Source organism: Ammospiza caudacuta, chromosome 2 (genome assembly GCF_027887145.1).
Source record: "Ammospiza caudacuta isolate bAmmCau1 chromosome 2, bAmmCau1.pri, whole genome shotgun sequence".
NCBI lineage: Eukaryota > Metazoa > Chordata > Aves > Passeriformes > Passerellidae > Ammospiza > Ammospiza caudacuta.
In genome coordinates, this window is record NC_080594.1 from 87,485,575 (window position 1) to 87,507,214 (window position 21,640).

A 21,640-nucleotide genomic window follows, 5' to 3' on the forward strand; every position below is an offset into this window, starting at 1 on the left:
GTGAATTGGTTAACCCACAGTCTGCACAGATCAAAGAATTACAGGGTTTTTTTGTTTGTAAAGGTGACCAGCTAGAAAAAAAAACAAAGCAACTCACAAAATAACAACAAAAGAAAGGCCAGCCTTTTTCCCTGATACATTCACTGCAGATGACAAATGATAGCAAAAATAGTAGATTGTTTCTCCACTGATGATGTCTAACCTTTTTTTTCCTCTTCTCCATCCATGAAAACGTGTTCCTGGATAAATGAAAACAGTTTTTCCTGAAGTTCTGTGTTAGGAAGATAACCTAGAAGTCCAACTGCTTCTTCATTATTATTTGAATCCAGGTGACTCAAAATCAGCAACCAGTCACAGAGTATCATGAAGGCCTGTACCAAGCAAATAAAGCCAAAGAAGGATTTAGAGACCATGTTACTTTTTGTGCCAATTCCACTCTGCATTTCCATCAAACACAATCAAGTTTCCATCCCACTTGTTCCTTGCAAACTAAAGATTTCTGTTTGCCTCAGCTGTGATGAAATGCCCCAGCTAAATCCTTAAAAAACTTGTATGTTAGGATGCAGTGTACACAAGTATCATGCACAAATACCACCTAAAGATCTTCAAAGTTGCGTGGGCAAGAAGAGCTGTATTATGTTGAAATACCCCTCTTTTAACACATGAACCACTGGACAATTTCTGCATTTCTTTAAGTAATATTCATAGCAAAACATAAATGAAGCAATGATAGCAACCAGTACACTGGTCTAATTAGAAAACACAATGATTTTCATTCAGATTGAGGCCTTGATTCTGCAGATGGACTCATGCAGACAGCACTAACTTGTAGCATTTCAACTAACTTAACTTTAGCTTTTATTTAAAAGAAATAGTTGAAGACTGGGGTTTTTATGTGTTATTTCTTTGCTAAGAGACAAAAACACAGCAAAAATTTAATAGAATTAAAAACCAGTATGAAAAAAAGGCAGGCATTTAAAAGGAGATCTGAGCACAAATGCTCATTAAGTGACAGAAAAACACAAACCTTTTCTCTTACATCTTTTTCCTTATGGTGGAGGAAGCATGTGCAAATCTGACTGAAATGTCTCAGCTGCCTTCTTAGTGGAAAAAGAGTCTCCTAAAAACACATTTAGGAAAAACAAAAGGACCAATATGTTAGAGACTACGATTCAACAGAGAATTACAGAACAAACAACAGTTGCATCTTTCTTCCACTCATATTATTCATTTAAGATAGCACAGCTGATGACATGATGAAAGAAGCTGGCATTTCACAGAACAGCTTACTAGCTATGAACAACTGCATCTGTCACAGTTGCTGAGGCCAGTGGAATTCAGCAAGTCACAAACTCTTTGTTTCTCCATCTGTAGGGAGGGCAGCATGTATTCTGTTATTCACTTCATCTTATCTGTATAAAGCAGTGATAACAATGGAAGTAGAGTCATAAAAACCTCTGGTCCATTCCACCTAATGTTCAATGTGCACTGCCTTCTGGAGTTGGTTTTCTCCCTTCTTCCCCTAATGACTACAACGAAAATAGGGTTTAACTTTGGCACTCAGAAACTTAAGACACCACACTTTGTTAAGATGAATCCAGTATGGGAGACTATTTGGTTTGCTCGCAGCTGTACAGTAGACTTTCTGACCAGGTCTCAGCTGTACTGCACTGAGCTCTGAGCCATCAGTGTAAAAGGAATGCCCTTCAAGAGAGGCAGATTTCATGTTACGCAGCTCTACATGTATAAGAAAAGGGATTCATCCCAGGACATGCTGAGGAGAACCAGGTAAGGGGCAATACATTCTCCTAACACTGCTAGGGGAGGAGCAAGGGGAAATAACAGAGCTGCTGTCCAGGAATTTTTTTTTTTTTTTTTGCTCTTGGAACTTCTCTATCTGCCAACATCCAGATTTGGCCCTGCAGAGTGCACCGTCACATCTGCTTCCAATCAAAATTTGCTCCCATATGAAGGCCAAATTAAAAAATGTGCTGCCCCATTACCAAGCTGAGCTAACTGTGTCTGGAGTGAAAGGCAGAACACACTGGAGCAGTGAGAGATGTGGGGATCCAGGCAGGAATGGAACGGGACGGGAATAGGCAGTGAATCAGTGGCCAAACGGGTAACGCCCCAGCTGGCATTCCTCACGCCAATGTCCATGTCAGCGCCTGTCCTGGTGCACACGAGCACCAGGGAAGGGGACAGAATGACAAAGCAGCACCCACTGGAGTCAGAAATCATCATGAGGAGGAGCCCCACAGGGTACACATTCACACATGAAATAAAACATAAAAGAGTTTTCCTTTCTGGTGTCTCAAACTAGACTTTCTTCTGAAACATCTGCTAAAGCTTGATACTTTTAAAAATCATGTAAATAAATAGTCAACCAATGAGAAAATTACCACCTTCCTCATCCTTTCTGACAGAAATACGCAGGTTGGTAAATGAAGAAAATTTAAAAAAGAAACAAAGTTACAGAATGTCCTGGAGTTTTCACTTAATATTCTTTGCTGCTTAAAACAAGAAAACAACAAACTGGCAGTGAGACAAGTTCCTTATCTCCATCAAGCCCTAGGAATTTGATGCACATGTTTTGCAGTAAAAATAGCAGTGAACCATTGTTCCTGCAGACTGAAAAAGCACATACAGGTAAAAAAAAAAAAAAAAAAGAGGATAATATAGAGAGAAAATGCCTCAATTCGATTTGGTTTCCTCAAGAAAACAGACAAACTATCTTCTTATAAGCTTGCTTTTTCAAGAAATCTCAGAACAGGTAAATTAGCTTTAACTTCTATAAGGGTAAACTTCTATGAGGTGAAACTAGCTTCAAAATTACAGCAGCGACCAACCTTGGGAGAATTTTCCGAAACTGCAGCTAGTTGCCACAGGAGAGAGAAATAAGTGCACTGGAGAGCTGGTAGGATAATCTGCAAATAAAAACACATGTCCTTTATTTACATTAAAGGCTCAGCAGCAAAAAGCTTAAGACTAAACAAAGCATTCAAGCCTGACATTCAGCATGCTGCTCACATGAACACTTCCCAGTTGTATTTAGATCCTTAAAATAAATTTAAAAGGTTTACATATAAGCAAGCATTGCCCCCTGAGAAACTTCATTACTAAGGTGCTGATTTTGCAGAACTTCTGAGACATCTCCATGAGTTCAAGGGAAAGCAACCCACATATCCAAAAGTGTATTCCCAGAGGCTCACTTGAGCTTAGCTCCTTGGGAGTTCTTTAAAGCCTTTGATTAAAGACAGACTCCTCCAGAGGCCAGTTCAGAGCAGAAGCTAAACCTTGGTGCTCCAATGCTCCATCTAAAGGAGTCCACTTCTACCCACTGGTTGCAGGCTCTCTCTACTCAACTAAACTTCACCCCTTGCCAAAAAGTCCCCCAAGTTCTCTCCTGCAAAGAGGGGCTGGTTTCATTCATAACTGCTGAAATATTTCACCTTGCAATCCTAGAACACACAACTCCATCTTCATACAGAGTTTGAGGTGAGGCAACCAGATAACCAAAAGGCTGCAGTTGAGATAGCTGGTAATTATAAACCACCACAACAAGAGTCAACGTGTAAGCAACAGATCCAAAGTATTCCAATTTCTGGTTACATGCAATATAAAGGGGGTTCCTCACGGTCCCAATGATTTCATATGTACTGAAACTGAGACTATGCAATTATCGGAAGTACTGAACGTGACCAAGGATCAATCCAGATGTCAGATGTCCAGATGTCACAGTTCTGAAAACTTTCCAAACTTAATTCATATAGAGGCATTAATTTACAGATTCCAATAACCAAAGACAGCCTCAGTTTCCCAGACTGAGAAATGGACACAGTATCTTCCTGTCTCATAGGGCACTGACATATAAGATTATTTAATACTTTGTATTTCTTTGTGCTTTCATCAAGAAAAACTTCTTTCAATGTTAAATATTAACTACTCACCAGAACAGGCAAACTGCCGTGTTCTGTTTCAAACACCAGGAACTTTAAAGTCTTGTCATACAGATTCCATTTGGTGAGATCATGGGCACTGCAGATGAATAAGAAATAATAGTGATACACTAAGCAAGAAATGAAGATTCACCTGATCAAACAGGTTAAACGTATCCTATTTTTGCCTTCATATGATGTATAGAAATAACATTAAACAACTAAATATTAATTATGAGGGGGAAAAATTAGGTTTTCATCATCTAACACTGCAGTCTTTAGACCATAGCTTTACAGTCTACACTCCTACCACAAAACTGCAGCGCCATGAGGAGAGGAAAAAGAAACCTGAGTTCTGTATCTTTTCCTATACTTTATGCATAGTCTTCAAGTACCCAAAAAGGTCTAAAGAACAATGTCCTCAGCCCACTCTAAAAGACTGTTTCTAATAGTCTTGAGTATTCTCAACTCAACATTAGACTTCTCTGTGGAAAACCACAGTAGCCCCAGCAGGCTGGACAGGTAATACACACATTGAGAAGGCCCAATTCCCCTAACCTCTGTACTAGCTTGCATGACAATTTACCAATCTCTGGAGAGCCAAGGTTTTGAGAAATCATATTTAACAAAAGAAGATCAGATAAACTAAAAACAAAATGCAGATTACGCCTGCTACAAAGAACAACTGCATTCACTACACCCCCTTCAGAGTGACCACCAGTCTTGTTAGTAAGGCTGTGGAAAAACACCTAACTAGGACAGAGGCACCACAGAGGGGATCTCTGTGTCCACTCCAACATCTCAATTCTGTAGCATAAACTTCTCAGCCACATTAGGGCTGATGCTCAATAATGAGTCCAAAAATAATTCCATATCCAAGAGTACAGTTCTATTAAAAAGAAACTAAACCTTGCAGCACCTCTCATAGGGATCACTTTCATTCTCTTGAGAAAAAACCTGATAAACCCAACAAGCAATTCTCACTTTGCATGTGTAAGGTTGATACTTTAAGTACATGGGAAAATAAATTGTGTAAATAAAGATCTCACTTATGAAAAGCTGCTACTCTTCTCAAAGTAGAATGCATCCGGGAAATTTCTCCTGCGTCTGTACAAAATCCTCCTTCCTAAATCATGGAAGTTTGGGAAAGAGAAAGGAATTAGCCAGTGTGGGCCAAAGGAAAGACAGTGTTCCCTTCCCAACCAACCCACAAGCCTGGATCACTCTCCTCCAGCCCTCTTTTAACCTTTACCTTTAACCACGCTACTCATGTCCTGCTCTACAGTCAAAAGAAAACAATATAACTGCACAGGAATTTTGTACAAGGGAAAATCCCTGTCATTAATAAACCAATGGCAGCCCCCCTAGAGGTTGCAGTATTGCTAACACAGAGCAAAAAGTAGCAATTAGTCTAACATGGTCCCTCACACAGTTGCTAAGGATCTCTGGAAAGCTAAGTGTTCACATGGTGCTGACCTTCCCTGCTTCCAGCTGCCAGATCACATTCAAAGATAGCTAAAAATATATTAAATACTTTCCCATAGATGCAATTGCTGTAGTTTCCACAAGTATACTATGTGATTCTGGGGGACAAAATATACAACCAGGAATTAGAAGGGAGGAGTTCCAGGAGAAAAATCTCTTTATTTAGATATAGATCACACGACGGAGGAGTCGAAGAATCCCTGGTCTTGCACTGATCTTGTTTCTCATAAGTACACATTCTCCCACATTGACATAGATCTCTATTTACGACCAATAAAATTAATCCAATCTGAGGTTAGGGGATTTTTTGGCTTGACACATTTTGCAATATCCCTGTGTCCAATAAAAACTTGCCAGTGTTAACTCTCATACCATGGCATGACACCTGTTCATGACGGCACAGTTGATCAGATCAGCTGCAGGCTTCTGTTGTTCTGCTCAGCCAGCAAGCTATTCATATCCCACCAGCTGTTTCTGCTTTTTAGACCTAATGAAAAGCTTTGAGGGAGACTGCAGTCCTCTTCCAAGGAGGAAGGCATTATTTCCAAGACCCTCAAAGCTATACAATCTGCATTTTGCTTGGTTGGACTGCTGTTTGCTTGTTTTTTTTCCCTACATCCAAGTGACAGCACAAAGGGCATCCTATGTACAGTCAAACATGGAGAACTACAGAACTGTACCTTTTTGGGGAGATTCTCATCACCTGTAGACCAGCAGCACTCACTAGCTGATTTTGCACATAGTATCTTTGGCACAGCACTGGAGTAACTACAAAGCAATTTCTTAGGTCCCGAATATCTGGTGTAGCAATTTTGTTCCTCACAAGTACACATTCTCCCACACTGGCACAGATCAACAAAATAATTCTGAGGTTAGGGGACCTTTTGGCTTGACACATTTTACAACATCAGCATCCAATAAAAGCCTGCCAGAAGATATACAATGCCCAATTGGTGGCATGGGTTACCTTGTTTATTATTTTCCCAGCTCTATTCCTGCCAAAATATACTGCCAAAATATATCTGCTTCATTAAAATGTGAAGAACCATTCTTTTCAGAGGTGCAAACTCATCTTTTAGAGTTCTGCCTCCTTCAAGCAGAAATGGCAGGTGAAGAATAGTTCCATATCCTCCTTAATTTTCTTTGTCTTCCTCTTTTTCCCTAGGAAAACAGTCTGCTTACCCCTCAAAGAGCCACACTCACCTTTTGCCAGAAGCAATCTAGTAGCTGGTTAAGCTGTTTCATCAACTCATCTATCATTTGAGTTCGAGCACAATCCACCTGGCTATAGATGGCAATTTCCTCCCGGCAGAGGATATAATAAGTCCTGGAGGAAGCCTCCAGGACAGACATGTCGGAGTGTTTGGCCACAATGTCTTTTATCTCTCTCAGCAAAGCATCCAAGTGCTGCACGTGATAAAAGGGGCATTTATAGGTAAATTGTACAAAAATCCTTTTATGCTTCAAATCATTTCACTAGGCCCATATATCCCTATGGGTCATATAAACAAGATGAAACAAATGCCACTCTAAGCAGAAGAGGAGTAGAACTAAACACCACAACATTTTTTTTCTGTGTTTATAGCTCTCTTTCATCATTATGTCTCTAGATCTTCCTAAAGAATGAAGCAACTGCTTTAAGTTCTACTTTAGCAATACATGGCTAGCATTACATAGGGAATAAATGCCTTTCCAAAGGACAGGTCTGTCTTTAAACAGTAGAAGTTGTCTCCATCAGCAATGGAGAAAGTTTTGGATCATGTCAGCAACAGGGTTCTTCACTCTTAGTGGGAAGAGGTAATTTGTGCTATTGTGCTGACTTGCTCTCTTCCAGTTCAAGTTTTAGGCTGAAATTAACCTCAGAGTGTTTGCCTAACACTGCCTCCCTGTAAACACCCCTGCTCAAGAATATGTTAAGCTATTTCGAGGATTTCATCTATCCGTTTCTGACCATCCCTTTCCCATCAGCAGATATATTATCTCCATTCTTATCTTTCAGTCACTGTCATTCCCCAGCAGCTGGGAGTCAGCCTTCATGGAGAATGAAACCTATTCTGCAGTAAACTCCTGGGAGACACCAACTTAAGACACATGGCATAATCCACCCTCCCTCCAGCCAGGAATGAAAACACCCAGGGCTGGGTCTACCACACAAAACCACAAATCGTTATCCACCAAGGCCCAACCCCACGTATCAGAACTGACAAGCACTAAGGCCTTTTTTTGCAGCTCCAAACCAAAAAGTAAAGCCTGAATAAGAGCACTTTTCTTAAGGTATGAGACCATTTAATTGTATTTCAACAATTTTCTACTTGTTCCAAATCCTGTTAAACTCCCGACATTGTCACATAAATAGAGCATTCCACGTGAACAGATTATCCCAAATCCTATTCACCTTCTCTAGATGTCCCGTACTGCAAACATCTAAATCATAATACTGAGGAATCTGCAGAAGATTTGCCACTTTTTGTGCATCTGTTGAATACTGCAGAGAAAAAACAGGATATGAGTACATTACAGGAATTTTCATGAAATATTTAACATGCATTCATAGAGCAGCTGTTATTTACCTTTGCCAAGAGCTGAGGAAGCACCATAATAAAGTGCTCAGTAATTTTGGTACAATCTTCCAATTGGATTTTCTTCTCTTTTACTGACAAAATCTGCAGATAAAGAACTTGGTTAAAATTATAAAATCTCTGGGATTGAGTGGAATCTTACATATAACACAAGCTTAACTTATATTGCATTGTCTCAAGCATATCAACCTAAGATAGAGACACTTTTCCATGAACAAAACCAGATGATTTTTTTTTGGTTGATCTTAAATTAGATGCAAATTGCTGAACAGCTATATGTCATGGATAAAATGCTCATCATTTGTCAGTAACATGCTTCAAGTGGCTCTTCTCTAATGCTCATCTCCTTCAACATCCACTTCTAACAAGATCTAGAGGTGAAAAGACACTGCAAAACTTCAGAAAAATAAGTTATTTTATTTCCTAAGATACATCTCCAACTAGGAACAAGCTGTCTGGCAAAGTACATAAGGCAAAGATAATGTGATGACAGGACAATAAATAAGACTAAGATGCACTGACTTTTTTGGCTGCACCTCTGCCCACTGGAGGATGACCTTCAGCTGCTTCTCTGACTGTTGCGAGGATGATTTCAATGAGAGCGCTTTCCTGGGCATCACTCAGAGCTGGAAGTAAATCAGCCTCAGCATCACACAAAAGAAAAGTGAAGATGCAGCAACAATTGATGTAAAGCCTACTCATTTACCTGAGGAACTGTGGAAGGACACTAAAGAATGCAGTGTTGCTAAATAAACAGCTAAAGAGTGCTTGACTTCATTTGAAGGAAGTTATTTTCTACATTTAGTGAGTACCATTAATCCCTTAATGGCTTCACTTTTTGGGGCAGTTGGGCTTGCAAAAACACAGGCAGTTTTAATGAGGTCTCCTACTGACTAGTGTCTCATTTAGGACGAATCTTCTTTGAGTACCAAAATGTTCTAACGCACTGGGTCTACAAATTGATTTTAATCACACAATCAACTCCGGGTCTACAACAACTATTCACAGAACGGTTTGGGTTGGAAGGGACTTTAAAGATTTATTTAAATTCACTTTAAAATAATTCTACAAAAAAAAAAACCCTCTAGTGTTAGATGTTAGTGAACTCAATACATTACTCATTTTCTTTTGAGGAAGGAGTAAAAGCCTGACAATAACTGCATTTCAATCTATTAATACTTTTAGATTCTACAGTTTTGGACAAACAAAGCGAACACTACATAAGCATCATGGCTTAATTACACAAGTATTTACTGGACAGGTTCTAAACTAACATTACATAAATACAGAATACTGAATAAAACAAGTATGTTGATATAAATATTACACTAGCAGTGCATTGTTGCATCTGCTTTGTGGCACTTGGGGACAACAATCTGGGAGCAAATGGTACTGCAATATGAAATGATCCTAAACTAGCTAAGGCAAGGTTCAAAAAATAGCACGGGGAGATTCATTCAGACAAAACTAAATTCTTTGCTTACCCACCTTCTCCATCTTCTTCATAATTTTTTAATAGAAGAGTAGTCATGCACTCCCAGTCCTTCAGGAATTTGCCTGCCCAGTCCCACAAGCTGTCTACCAGGTATGCAACATGTTTGTGTAGCTAGGGATTAAAAACACAAGCTTATAGAAGCAAACACATCACTAAAAGAAATAAGCTTCATATGTTCCTCTCCCTCTGTCCAATGACAAAGCTCTGTCATTCACATATATATTCAAATGCAGTATTCCAGCACATTTATTTCCAGGACAATCAACATTTAAACACCATGTGTTCAACCTGATACAAAGCAGGAAAGTGGGATAAAAAATCAGGAAAAGTAGGCAAAGAATTGCAATTTTCCTTTTTAATACAAGTTTAAATTTAAATTAAATAATCTCTGAAACTATTGCTGTATATTGCTGACTGTAACAGCCAAAAATGCAGTCACAGGACTAGAAACAAGTCATCCATCCAATTCTTTGCAGAAAGATTCAAAACTGCTGTGCCTGAGACACTTTGGCTAGATAGAGATCAGCACCCCTGCAAAAGCTAAACAGTGAACTGTTTATCAGCACTTAAGCTGATAAAACTCTCATAAAACTACAGTCTTTGGTCAGCATGGAACCATGGTACAGCAACCCACATCTGCCTCCAGAAAGACATGGACATATACCAAAAAACCTTAATTTGGTGGCATTAGTTTTTCTGGTTGTTTCTAGAAACTGCCTCAGCACTGATTCTCTCCATCAGCACACTTGTAAATTAGGTTTAATACAACAGAACAGAAATGGCTTCACTAAAAACTTAATCTAGAGAGTAAAAACATTTCTAACTCCACACATTTCAGAGCTCATCAACAGAAATTGCTTTCAAAAGCAAGAAGATAACTGATTTAACACGCAACACTGGATTTAAAAGGCTTACTGCACGGCCAGTTCTCACCTCACTCTCCAGGAAAAAGTGTATTAATCTTTTCAACTGGTCAGTGCTCGCCCCAAACTTTCCTCCTTTGGGCTGAACTTTATCTCCCCCATGACTAAGCAGCCTGCCAAAAGAAAAGCAAGTCAGTCCAGTTCTGCCACATTCTCCTTACACTCATTTACCAATGTAACACTAATTCTGACAAGATCACAAGGACTTCTTTCTCTCAAGTGTCTACTTATTGACCCCAAATCTCATTAGACTTTTTTATAAGATGAAAGGAAAAAAGATTGTTTTCCATTGAAAAGAGAGACATGCTATCCCTGTGGATGCAGAGACTATTTCTGACAGTTTCACCAGCACCCTGCCACCCGTCTGGATGATGGATGCAGATTCCATAAACTGACCATACAACAATGTAGGCATTTGCTCATGCTTGAAAAGAGGCTTGCTCTAGGCCAAATTTAAAACCTTAACAACACAGCAGAGATATTACCACACAGCCACTATTCACATCATAGTGCATCTTGGAACTGCAGCTTCTTAAGGAAGGCACAGTACCTTGTAATTATAAGAGGCAATTAACATCACAAATACAGTGGAAACTCTGCTCTTCCTCTTCTGTCTAAAGTATGAACCACAGTATGACACTTCCATTTCCCCCTTTATCCAAAATGGTTCTGACTACTACCCACAAAAAGTGCTAATCTCAAGATAAATACAGGAAGGCCATCCCTGCAGATTAATGTAAGGCCCAAACAGCTTGGATTTAAGAGCTAGACCACACTACTAAATGTCAGCAAAAGCTTGTGCATTCAGGAAGAGTTTCTGCTGGCATAATTTATGCCAGCTAAGTAACCTTAGTTAAAATATGCAGACATGGAAGAGATTTTGTGCAAGCTGAGAAGAAGGGGCAGCAGGGGTGGAAAGCATAAGCATTTATACTAAAACTTAGCAGTATAACCAGGGAAAGGAGGGTGTCACTAACATCTCTTATCACACCAAAACAAACATTCTATACTGGAAAAAGTGCTGGAGAGAGGCAAACAAGAACAAGGATGAGATTTACAAGGTCAAGGTGTTCATAAGGCACTGGCAAAGTTATCAGGGAAATAACTTTGGTAGCAAAATGCAGCTGAGTTCTGACAGGAGAAACATCTAATTTATGAGAGCATATTAGGACCAACACAAACAACTAAGTCTAGCAGATGTAATAGCAGATTCATCAAAACAGAAGTTACTCTTCATTTGTCTTTCTGTTGGACTTAGCTCCACAAATTCCAGAATGCCAACATTTCAGTTAGACAGGAAAACACAACTAGGAAGAGATTCTGTATGCATGGAAACATGATTATTATTTCTGAATGTTCCCCCACAAAATCCTTGCCTAAATATTTTTATTTTCATTTATTTTTGTAAGTCAAGATTATTTCTCTCAGTGCTAAAGACAGAATATTTGTCTCTTCCCTTTTTAGCATGCCAACTCCATACAACTTCATGCAAGCAGTGTTATAAGAAGCCCATTTATAAGAGTTACTCCTGGGGAAGATAAAACCTGTATTTCATTAACCTGACAGGAAACTGGGAGGGTTTTTTAATCTGCTGCATCTCTCATTATTCAAAGCCTTTACAATGTATAAGGCAACTTCCAAAGGGAGACGAGGAGGCCATTTTTGTGATTAATCATCAAACTATGAAAATCCAGCAGATGCCAGGTGACAGATTAGCTTGTAAGAAGCAAATAGGAAAGTAGAGAGAAAGAGGGCATGTTCTCAACATAGCACGGCACTTGTGGATCAATTAGTTTCAAATTCCCTGTGTTAGTCTTGCAACTTTTCTCATACCTATTGTTTCAGGGCTGTGCAGAAAAACATGCAATTATCCCCAGACAGCATTTCTCTTCTGATTACCAGAAGAAAGGTGGCCCATACTTTCATCAGAAAAATTAATGCTTAATATCCCCCTTAAATAAATCCACCTTAATTCCAAAACTAATGAGACTATGCAAGAAGTAGGCAGGCAGAGATACCTTTTATAAAGGAATTCCCCAGCTGCTACTGCAAGCGGCCGGTGAGTGGCATAAACAAACTGGTATAACATTTCACAGTCTTCAGCTGATAACACATCCCCACAGTTCCTAGGCAAAAATAACAACGGAAGTTATAGGCCAGGTTTATCTGCAAAGAATAGCATGAATGCTATGTCCAGCTTTTACTAGGCTTGATTCTCCATAACCCTGCAACTTGTTTACACAGCTATGTGTAAATTTTTGTAGGACATTTCTAAAAATGCTCTCAAACAAAATTGGCAGTGTTCTTTTACTCACTGTGTAGAGAAACAGAGGTTTGTGTAAACCGTGACAAACCAGGCCCACTGCATGGACATGAACAATAATTTAAAGTATAATTACAGTTGATCAGTGATCACGGAAAAAAGAGTAATAGTAATAAAACAGGAAAATCATGCATTTACTCTATGCTTAGATGTTCACCACAGAAGATAATAAACAATTAGAAACCTTCATTCTGTAGTACAAATTATTCTTAAGTCATTTATTAAATTATATATATATAAAATATATTCTAATATATTCTATTACACTAGAATCCCACAAAAAAGGAAATCAAAACACATTCTTGATGGCACGCTTATGGCTGTGACCTCTCTGCACAAACACATTCAAAGTCATGACTTTTTCATTCAGCTACACATCTTGAGAACACCACATGCCACTAGTAAACCCAGAACACTCTCTGAGAGATAGAAATGGTATTCATATCAACTATTTACAAAAAAGAAACTGAAGCATCAAGGTTGAATAACCCAATGAAGAGGTACCAGAGCAGTGAAGTCCAAATCCAGGATTAAAGTTTCCAAATAACTGCTTCTTGCTGCCACAACAATGTCACTGGACTAGGCTACTTCAGAAAATAAAAGAGCAACCCATGAGATCCTGACACTTACTACACCCAGCTGAGAGGAAAGGGTTTTTATTGATCACTGCATTCAATCCTTGAGTAGTAACATTTTAAAACCATCTACACCTGTGGTCCAACACCCTCTCTGCAACTGAGGATTCATGCTATTCTTCAGCTAAGGGTGATGTCTACAGAAAATCAGCAGTCTTTCCTATGCTTGCCCATTTGCCTCCAACCCATTGCATCCTTTAGCATCCTCACAAGTCACAAAGCCCCAAAATATCCTCCAACCTGACTGAAAAAGAAGTGAGCTCCTACTAGGTGAGATTATCACTGGAGCATCCATTAAAAAGTCTTTAAATGAAAGCGCTAATGGTATGTCTCCAAAAATGATGAATCAGTCTCATAGGATAATGTGAAATAAAAGCTGCCTTACATATTTAAGGCAGGTTTTGGTGGACTCTTTAAACATGCAATTACCTAGAGAATATATTTGCAGCAATAGAACATATAGGAAGTGTAAAGGAATACATATCAAGAAATCACCATAAAGAGAAATATTTATGTCACTATTTAACTATCTACAGAACTGAGAAAGTACAGTAAAAATGTGTTTATTGATGTTAAGCAGTAAAAAAATAAGTAATATGGTTTTATGGTGCATTAGAGCACATGAATAAGCAGTGGTGTGTCCTGTGAAGCCATGAATGATCAAATTTATTAAACTTCTACAAGTTTAACAAGTGAGAGTAAAACAAAGAATGACAACAAATAGCACTTACAGGAATAAAAAGACATGATATAATAAATATTAAAAGGCTGTGGGGAATTTACAGAAAAAATAGCAGTCTGACAATGTTTCTTTCATTTTTTAATGTCAATCTATTATTGAATTCTTTTAAAGCACTAGTTTCCATGAAGATGTCTTTGTCATTTTTTCTCTATATATTTTTCAAAACAGGTGGACAGCTGGGAATATAAGAAATTTCACAAACATATGGTGATCTGAACTGAACCAATTCAGAATCATAGAGCACTGAGGATGGTCAGCACCTCTGCAGAACATCTGCTCCATGAGGATCAGCTACAGCAGGTTGATGTGTCCAATCCATGAAGTCAAAGACTCTACAACATCTCTGGCAATGTATTCCAGTATTGGATCACTCCACAGTGAAAAACCTTCTTCTTGTGCTTAAATGAAATTTCCTGTATGAACATGCCACTCAAATGCACACATTTTTTCTATTTAATTTTTTTTCTTCTTTGTATTTCAGGTTTTCTCTCTTTAGCACATTTATAGAAATAATGAATGCAATACCTGAATGTTTCTATTTTAAAAGAGTTCCTTGACTAAATCATTCAGATAGCTTGAAGACCTAAGCAATACCTATCTCTCTGGATAGAAATCAAGGACTCTTCCTCTCCAGCACTAATGAAACTGCTTTTCCATAGGTATTTTCTACCCTTAGAAAAGGAATCCTGGTACACACCAAGTTGAACATGAGCCACCAATGTTCTCTTGCTGACAAGAAGGTGACTGGTATCCCAATGGTATCTGCATTAGGTGTTACCAGCAGGTTTGGGGACGTGATCCTTCCCCTCTACACAGCACTGGTGAAGCCACACCTGCAGTGCTGTGTCCAGGGCTGGGCTCCCCAGTACACAAGACAGACTGGGGAGAGATCAAGAAAGGGTCACAGAGATGATCTGGGGATCATCTTTCCTGGAACTGGAGCATCTCTCCTTTGAGGAAAGGTCAAAGGAGCAGGGACTGTTGAGCCTGGAGGAAAGAAGGTTCAGGGGGATCTTAGCAATGTGTGTAAGTACCTGGTAGTGGGAGAGACAGGCTTCTGCTCCTGGTGCCCAAGACCAGAAGCAACAGGCACAAACAGAAACACAAGAGGCTCCTTCTGAACACTGACAAACATGTTTTTACTGTGAGGGTGGCAGAGAACTGGCACTGGCTGCCAAGGGAGGCTGTGGAGTCTCCATTGCTGGAGATACTCAAAAGCCATACAGATGCAGTCCTGGGCAATGTGCTCTACGAGGCTCTTCTTGAGCAGGGGGTTGGACCAGACAACCCTTCTAACTTCAGCCATTCTGTGATTTCCAAAATCCCAACTTCTCCATTTTTAATTTTGTCTTCTAAGAGGTTGGGAATTTATCCATTACATTCATCTAGTGCAGTATTATTTACTCCCTCCTCAAGACATAAGTAGGTGAGATGCTGCTCCAGCTGCAAAGGAAGCACTCCCAAACAGCAGAGAAGCAAAGGAAGGCAGAAGAATCCATTTCCTTTGCAACACGAGCTGACAGACACTCCTGACACCACTGGAGCACCTGATCTTCTGCCTTTTCCTTTCTTGAGTGGGAGGGAATACCTGTGGGCACTACTACTACTATTACTGTTCAACCACCACTCTCTGACCATGATGAGGTTTAGGCTCATAGCTCCCTCTGAAATGAGTGCCCAGGCATTTTACCTGCTTCTGCAAGCAGCAGCATTGACTACACCTGATACCACCAGCACTAACATTGCCACACTGAAGTGTGCCTTTCTTTTTTACATCCATCAGGATATCGTCAACCACACAACAAATACTTCAAATACAGCAGCAATACTGCTGCAAATTTACAGCCCTCAGCATGCCAAGCAACAGATAAAGGTTAAGCCAGAAGTGCCTGCCAGTGTTTAGGTACCTAAAAATAAACAGGCATGGCCTTCCACATACCAATCTCATGACATACCACTTTCTCTGCACTTCAGTGTGAACATGTCCCAGTCTTCATGTCCCAGAGGAAACTGGGACATTCTAGAGGGAGATCACAGACCCATTTTGTTCCGCATATGGCACCAGTTGAAAGATTTCATATTTTGCTTTTTGTTTTATTTGGTTGCATGCAAGAGGTATGACTGCTGGAGTAGCTTGACTTGGTCTATGCTGTCTGCTCATACCAAGGAAAATCATCAAAATCACAAGAGTAAAATAAAAACACACCTGACACACTTTAGAGTTTTACTCTAGCCTTTGTTTTTAGTGGTTGTGCAGGGCAAGATCTGGTACACATTATTGTGATGACAATCCAAGGTATAGCATCTCAATCAAAAAAGAATCTGGTCACTTCGCATTTAAAATTAAGTCAAGTTAAACATCCAAATCTGCAGATGCATTGTAAAAGTAGTATATGTGCACAGAACACTATCAACCAAAACACCATGTATGTTAAAAGTATTCTAATGTCTGCAATAAAATTTTAAATACAAAAACCATGTACTACTAAACTGTTCTGCAATTTCACTCTCACTCCTCTGCTCTCATTGCAGGTTATTTCAAGACACACTTCGGTGATCAGCAAAATGACAATATGGTTGCCACTAAAATGAAACAATAGTCCTTTCCCACCCACTGTACAATGGGATTAGCATGTTGCAATACACTGTGATTATGCTGTGGCAGACCGATGTGTTTTGTGTTTAAAACTCAGTTTAATTTCTAATTACGTTTAACTAAAGTAAATCAAAGTCATTTTCCCCTGGGCTATTTACATATTCAAGCTAATTGTGGATTTGTGCCCCTACCCACACCACCTGTAACCTTTCCCCATGCATCTACTGTGGTTTCCTTATTTTGCTGTCTTTTCCAAAATCCCTCTACGCTTTTAGGTAGTTAAGCACACAAAAATTAACAGAATTGTCTAGCAGTAGGTACACTGAACTAATTTGCCTCCTAAAAGGCAATGTTTTTTTTACCTTAGTCTCTCATTGTCACTGATGCTTCTCCTTCTTTATTTCCTTCCTAGTTCTATTCCCTGTCAGATCCTTTGCAACATTAATGCTAACAATTATGCATAATTCAGTACCATTAATAATTTCTATTATGCTAAACCTCATAGGCTCATTTCCGTTCCAGGATCACATCATGCTGTATAAAAACAGAAATCTACTAGCCCAAAGACTGCATTCAATTGAGACAACATGCAACAACAAGAAGGAAAAAAAACTCTCAGCTCACAGAGATACACAAGAAGAAAATACAAATATGGATTTGAAAAAAAACTAAGTATATGCATAGCAAGAGAAATCTGAATCAGCACTGGGATTTTTTTTAATAATATAACACACATAAGTGAATTGAAAAGATCAGTTTTTTCACTGCCTCTCTAGGTATCAAGAGAGAGAATGTAAAGGCACAGCAGCTTTATGGGGCAGTAGGATACAGAGTAGTCAGTGTACATTCCACAGAACTGGAATGCAGTGATGGCTGAGAGATGCTCAAACCTGTTACTACCATACATGGAGCACAGCTTTCCTGCCACTGTAAAACATCACAAAAATGGTAAATTAGCACCAAAGTCTTGCTTCTATGCTGACCCAAAGGACAACTATGGAAGTCAGTCAAAGAAAGTTACTGACATAATGTATTTTTCCCAAGAAAAATTACCCAACTGAGTAATTGGAAGAAAAAAAGCTATTACTGGATGACGCATGTCATGACGTAACAAAATATTTACTCCAAGATTAGAGACATGGTCTGAAGGTCTGTACCTCATCAATGAAGATTATTTTTTTTAATTAATGATTCCTGATCAAATAGAATTCAGATAGAGGTTCTTTCCAGTAGCTTTAAAAATAGCTTTCAGAAACTTGATCTGAAAGGTGTCTCACATCTCACTAAAAACACAAGTTGGGTCACTTGGATTCAGTTGCCAAATTTGCAGATGACAAAAGTAGTCATTCAAAGACAAGCCAAGACAGCGTGGCAAAAGTGGCAAAAATTTTATTCCACCACTGCATACTAGTAGCCATGCCATTTACACAAGCTGTCATTTATTACTTCATCATCCCCTTTGAGGCAGGGGAGTTGCTGTCCCCAACTCAATTTCATGCTTTACTGCATGTATCAAGCAGCACTACTGCTCAAAAACCAGACACACTTTTTGTGTGTATCTGGATACACACAAAAGCTTTGAGCTATGAGACACATCTATTTGAGACATATTAGCCCTGCAGGTTTTTGTTTCTGCACTGCCAGCATCAAGTCCTTTCTGTCACCATTGTAGGTACTAAGGCATCAGCTTTTCCCCTGCTAGAAAAGGACCTTGATGCAGGCTCTTGTTAAGAAGCCTGTGCATGTGACTGGCTATATTGTTTGCATTCTCCTCACACAGTTACAGACTGGTCAGCACTACTCTTATCAAAGAGAAGAGCTGTTGTTGAATTTGCTTATTGAGTCTCCAATGCACACTTTCACCACTCCAATAATTATGCCAAATCAGCAGGGCTCAGACCAGCTGGGGGTGTACCGTGGAACAAAGCAGGATGGCTATGCAACAGATGAGCAAAAAGAAAGAATGTATTTGCTAGGTCTCTACATAGCTTAATTAAAAACAATTTCATAATGTATTAATTTTACTTATGAAAATTGCATCTCATGATGGAAAAATATCATTCAGAAAACTTTATATGGCATTTATTCACACTGGAAACCATATTTAAGCAAAATTCAGAAAAAATTGCTTCAGGGAAAAAGAAACATTGATCAAACTTTTATAGCTGCAGTTTGCATTAATGAGAAAATGATCCCTTATAATAAAGCCAGAGATGATAAACAGCTGCAGTGCCAATATAGCTCTTGTTAATTCAGATACGGAACAAGTGCAGCCCTAACTGGTGTATGGAATCTTTGTACTTCAACAATGGTGAGCTGCTCCTCCTAGCACAGGGACATGTTATCCATGGGCCCTGCATTGTGCTTTGTTCCAACAGCTAGGCACCATGGGGAACCAAGGGATGTAGGCATGGACACTGAACACACAGGAACAATATAACAGGAACAATATAACCCTGGCTACTACCAGTGAGGTCCAAACAATGGCACTACCTTCAGAAGAGGGTGCAGTGCTCACAGCATCATATGCTGTTCTGATGTGCCTATTGAAGGAGCCCTGGAAAAATGCCATTCAAACCAGTGGAATGTGAAGTGAGACAGGAGACAATCAAGCAGCACCTCAATATACAAACATACTTGAAATTTAATGTAAATGTCTACAGCACCACATTAGTTAGACCACTAAGGTCTACATGCTCCTCTAGCAATGACTAATACTTCTGGCTTAAATAGAGAAGCAAATCCCACAAGGCTATTGGATAATGTCTCATGCTGTACATGGAAATAAGCATCTACATCACCAAAATTCAACTTACACTCTCAGACAGAGGAGACACTGAGTCCTAACATCTCAACTGTATTATCAATGGAATGCAATGAAGTTCTTATTCCCATTTTGCTTTGAGAAAGAGGGACAGAAAATTTATTCTACACATATTTTGCAAATAAAGACATTTCTAAAATAAACATGCGGCTCAAGGATGTATCAGAAAAAGATTTATATACTTCTGTAATACTAAGTGTAATTCTTCCCCACACTTCCAGCTTGCCATTATCCTACCAAAGCTATGGCTGGCAGGTAAATTTCCCAAGAAAACAACTCTTCTGTTAGTCTTCCACCTCAGCAAAATCACACACTTGATCATTTCCTGTCAGTCTGCTATGGGCTCAAAGGCTACCAGATTCTCTGCCCTGGAGCCAAGAATCTGAAAGTCCAAATTCCATCAACAGCCTCAAAGCTCAAAGCTTCCTGCATCAGGTGCAGAGACAGGGAAGAGGGCAGAGTTCTCCAAGCTTCTGGTCAAGACCTGGCAATCCTGGGACAGAAGGTGGGGTGGGGACCCCATCTGCAGTGGGAACTTCCCCCAAGATTGTCAAATGCTCTTTTTGAGAAAAGCCAATATTAAAAAAGGTGAGACTTCCTTTCAGAGGGAAACACAGATATAAAAACGTAGTTTTCAGACTGAATCTCAGCACAAGGGCTTTCTTAACACTGGCATTTCCCACAGAAAGAAAATGTCATGTCTTGAGCAGCTTTAACTGTAACTCATATCCTGCCAGAAGCAACTGTTTCCCAACAAGTAACTGATTACAGGAAGATTCATCAGGTTTGTACCTGGATCTTGTTGCCATTAAAACAATACAGTAAATTAAAAAAGAAATTATTTACTGCGACATAAGCATCAAGAGTTTCATGGCTTGAACTGCTACTTCATGGTCCTTGTCCAGAGGCATGGACACAATTCGATCCTAATGGATGTAAAATGACAATAAAAAGATGTAACATGGTTTGTTCTCAATAAACATGTATTTTTTGCTACAGCTAGATCATCTACACTAGTACAGCAGAGATTTATTTTTATTTCTGCAGCTATTTCCTAAGAGACATAAGGCAACTTGATTACTACCAAGTAGTTCCCCAGCCCCTGAAAATTACAGCATGTTAATTTTTTAACGGAATTAATCATGCAGTAATATGATATTTTTTATACATGTAATGTATGTGTTCACAAGAAATTAACTACACACTACAAATTAAAAGTGACTGACAACTTGTTTCTTAGATGTTACTACTGGCACTTCAGTATGTTAAATGAAGGTAAGCCTCAAATTACAAGCATTATCTAATCAGTTTCTCCCACTAACAGTAAAGTGCCTGCACCTACACATTACAGAAGTCAGTGCCTTGCTGAAAAGACAGTTAAAGTCATAAAGGTACCTCATGGCATAGCAGCAATATTGCTATGCTCCAGAATTCACAATATTGTAACTTAGTACACAGGCAAACAACTCAAAAAACTGAAAAACTTCCCATCCCATGAAACCAGGAACTTGCACACCTCAGTGTGGCCTATATCTTTAAGATACTATTACACCTTTAGACTTGCTTGATTTGGAACTATTTTAGTTTCCCCATTTAACACATGGTTTCTAAATCTCTGCATTCATTTTCCTTTGCACCTTCCTTTTTCTCACAATCCAGTTGGAAGGTATCTAAATCCACAAGTCCTGAGTCTGAACACTCAAGGGTAACAGAGGGAGCGTGTGTAACTCCTGTTTGCAGGAAATGGATTGATGGCTATATGATTACACTCCCCATCACTAAGAAAGCATACTTTAAACTTTGAAAATGGTATTTTATGCGTAATTGTTTTGATTTCTTTTGTTTAGAGGGGATGGAGTTGTTTTGGGGTGGGGGTTTTTTGACTGGGGGATGGAGTTAGCAATAATCCATTTATACTGCATCCTCCACACAGGGAAATTGCAGCACAAACAGCCTGGAGCTATTTCATCACTCTTTATTGAATACCAATCCTGCGTTTGGTTACAGAGCTTACAGCAGTCAGAAAGATAAGGGACTACCACATAATCATTTAAAACAGGGGTCAATCTTAGATAGCTGAGTTTAATTCTGAATAATTTA

At 39.1% G+C, this 21,640-nt stretch overlaps 1 protein-coding gene across 1 annotated transcript in view; it reads right to left on the bottom strand.

Annotated features, from left to right (window-relative positions):
- LOC131554959 (cohesin subunit SA-2-like) overlaps nt 1–21,640 on the bottom strand; it is a 57,854-nt gene that overhangs the window by 13,897 nt on the left and 22,317 nt on the right. The window contains exons 13-25 of the mRNA XM_058800598.1: nt 20,387–20,466; nt 12,439–12,546; nt 10,431–10,533; nt 9,491–9,608; nt 8,525–8,628; nt 7,994–8,086; nt 7,819–7,908; nt 6,627–6,830; nt 4,988–5,064; nt 3,951–4,038; nt 2,850–2,927; nt 1,028–1,120; nt 203–371 (exon numbers count right to left, since the gene is read on the bottom strand). Of these exons, the coding sequence (XP_058656581.1) occupies nt 203–371; nt 1,028–1,120; nt 2,850–2,927; nt 3,951–4,038; nt 4,988–5,064; nt 6,627–6,830; nt 7,819–7,908; nt 7,994–8,086; nt 8,525–8,628; nt 9,491–9,608; nt 10,431–10,533; nt 12,439–12,546; nt 20,387–20,466 (1,405 nt within the window). The remainder of the gene's footprint in view (nt 1–202; nt 372–1,027; nt 1,121–2,849; nt 2,928–3,950; nt 4,039–4,987; nt 5,065–6,626; nt 6,831–7,818; nt 7,909–7,993; nt 8,087–8,524; nt 8,629–9,490; nt 9,609–10,430; nt 10,534–12,438; nt 12,547–20,386; nt 20,467–21,640) is intronic.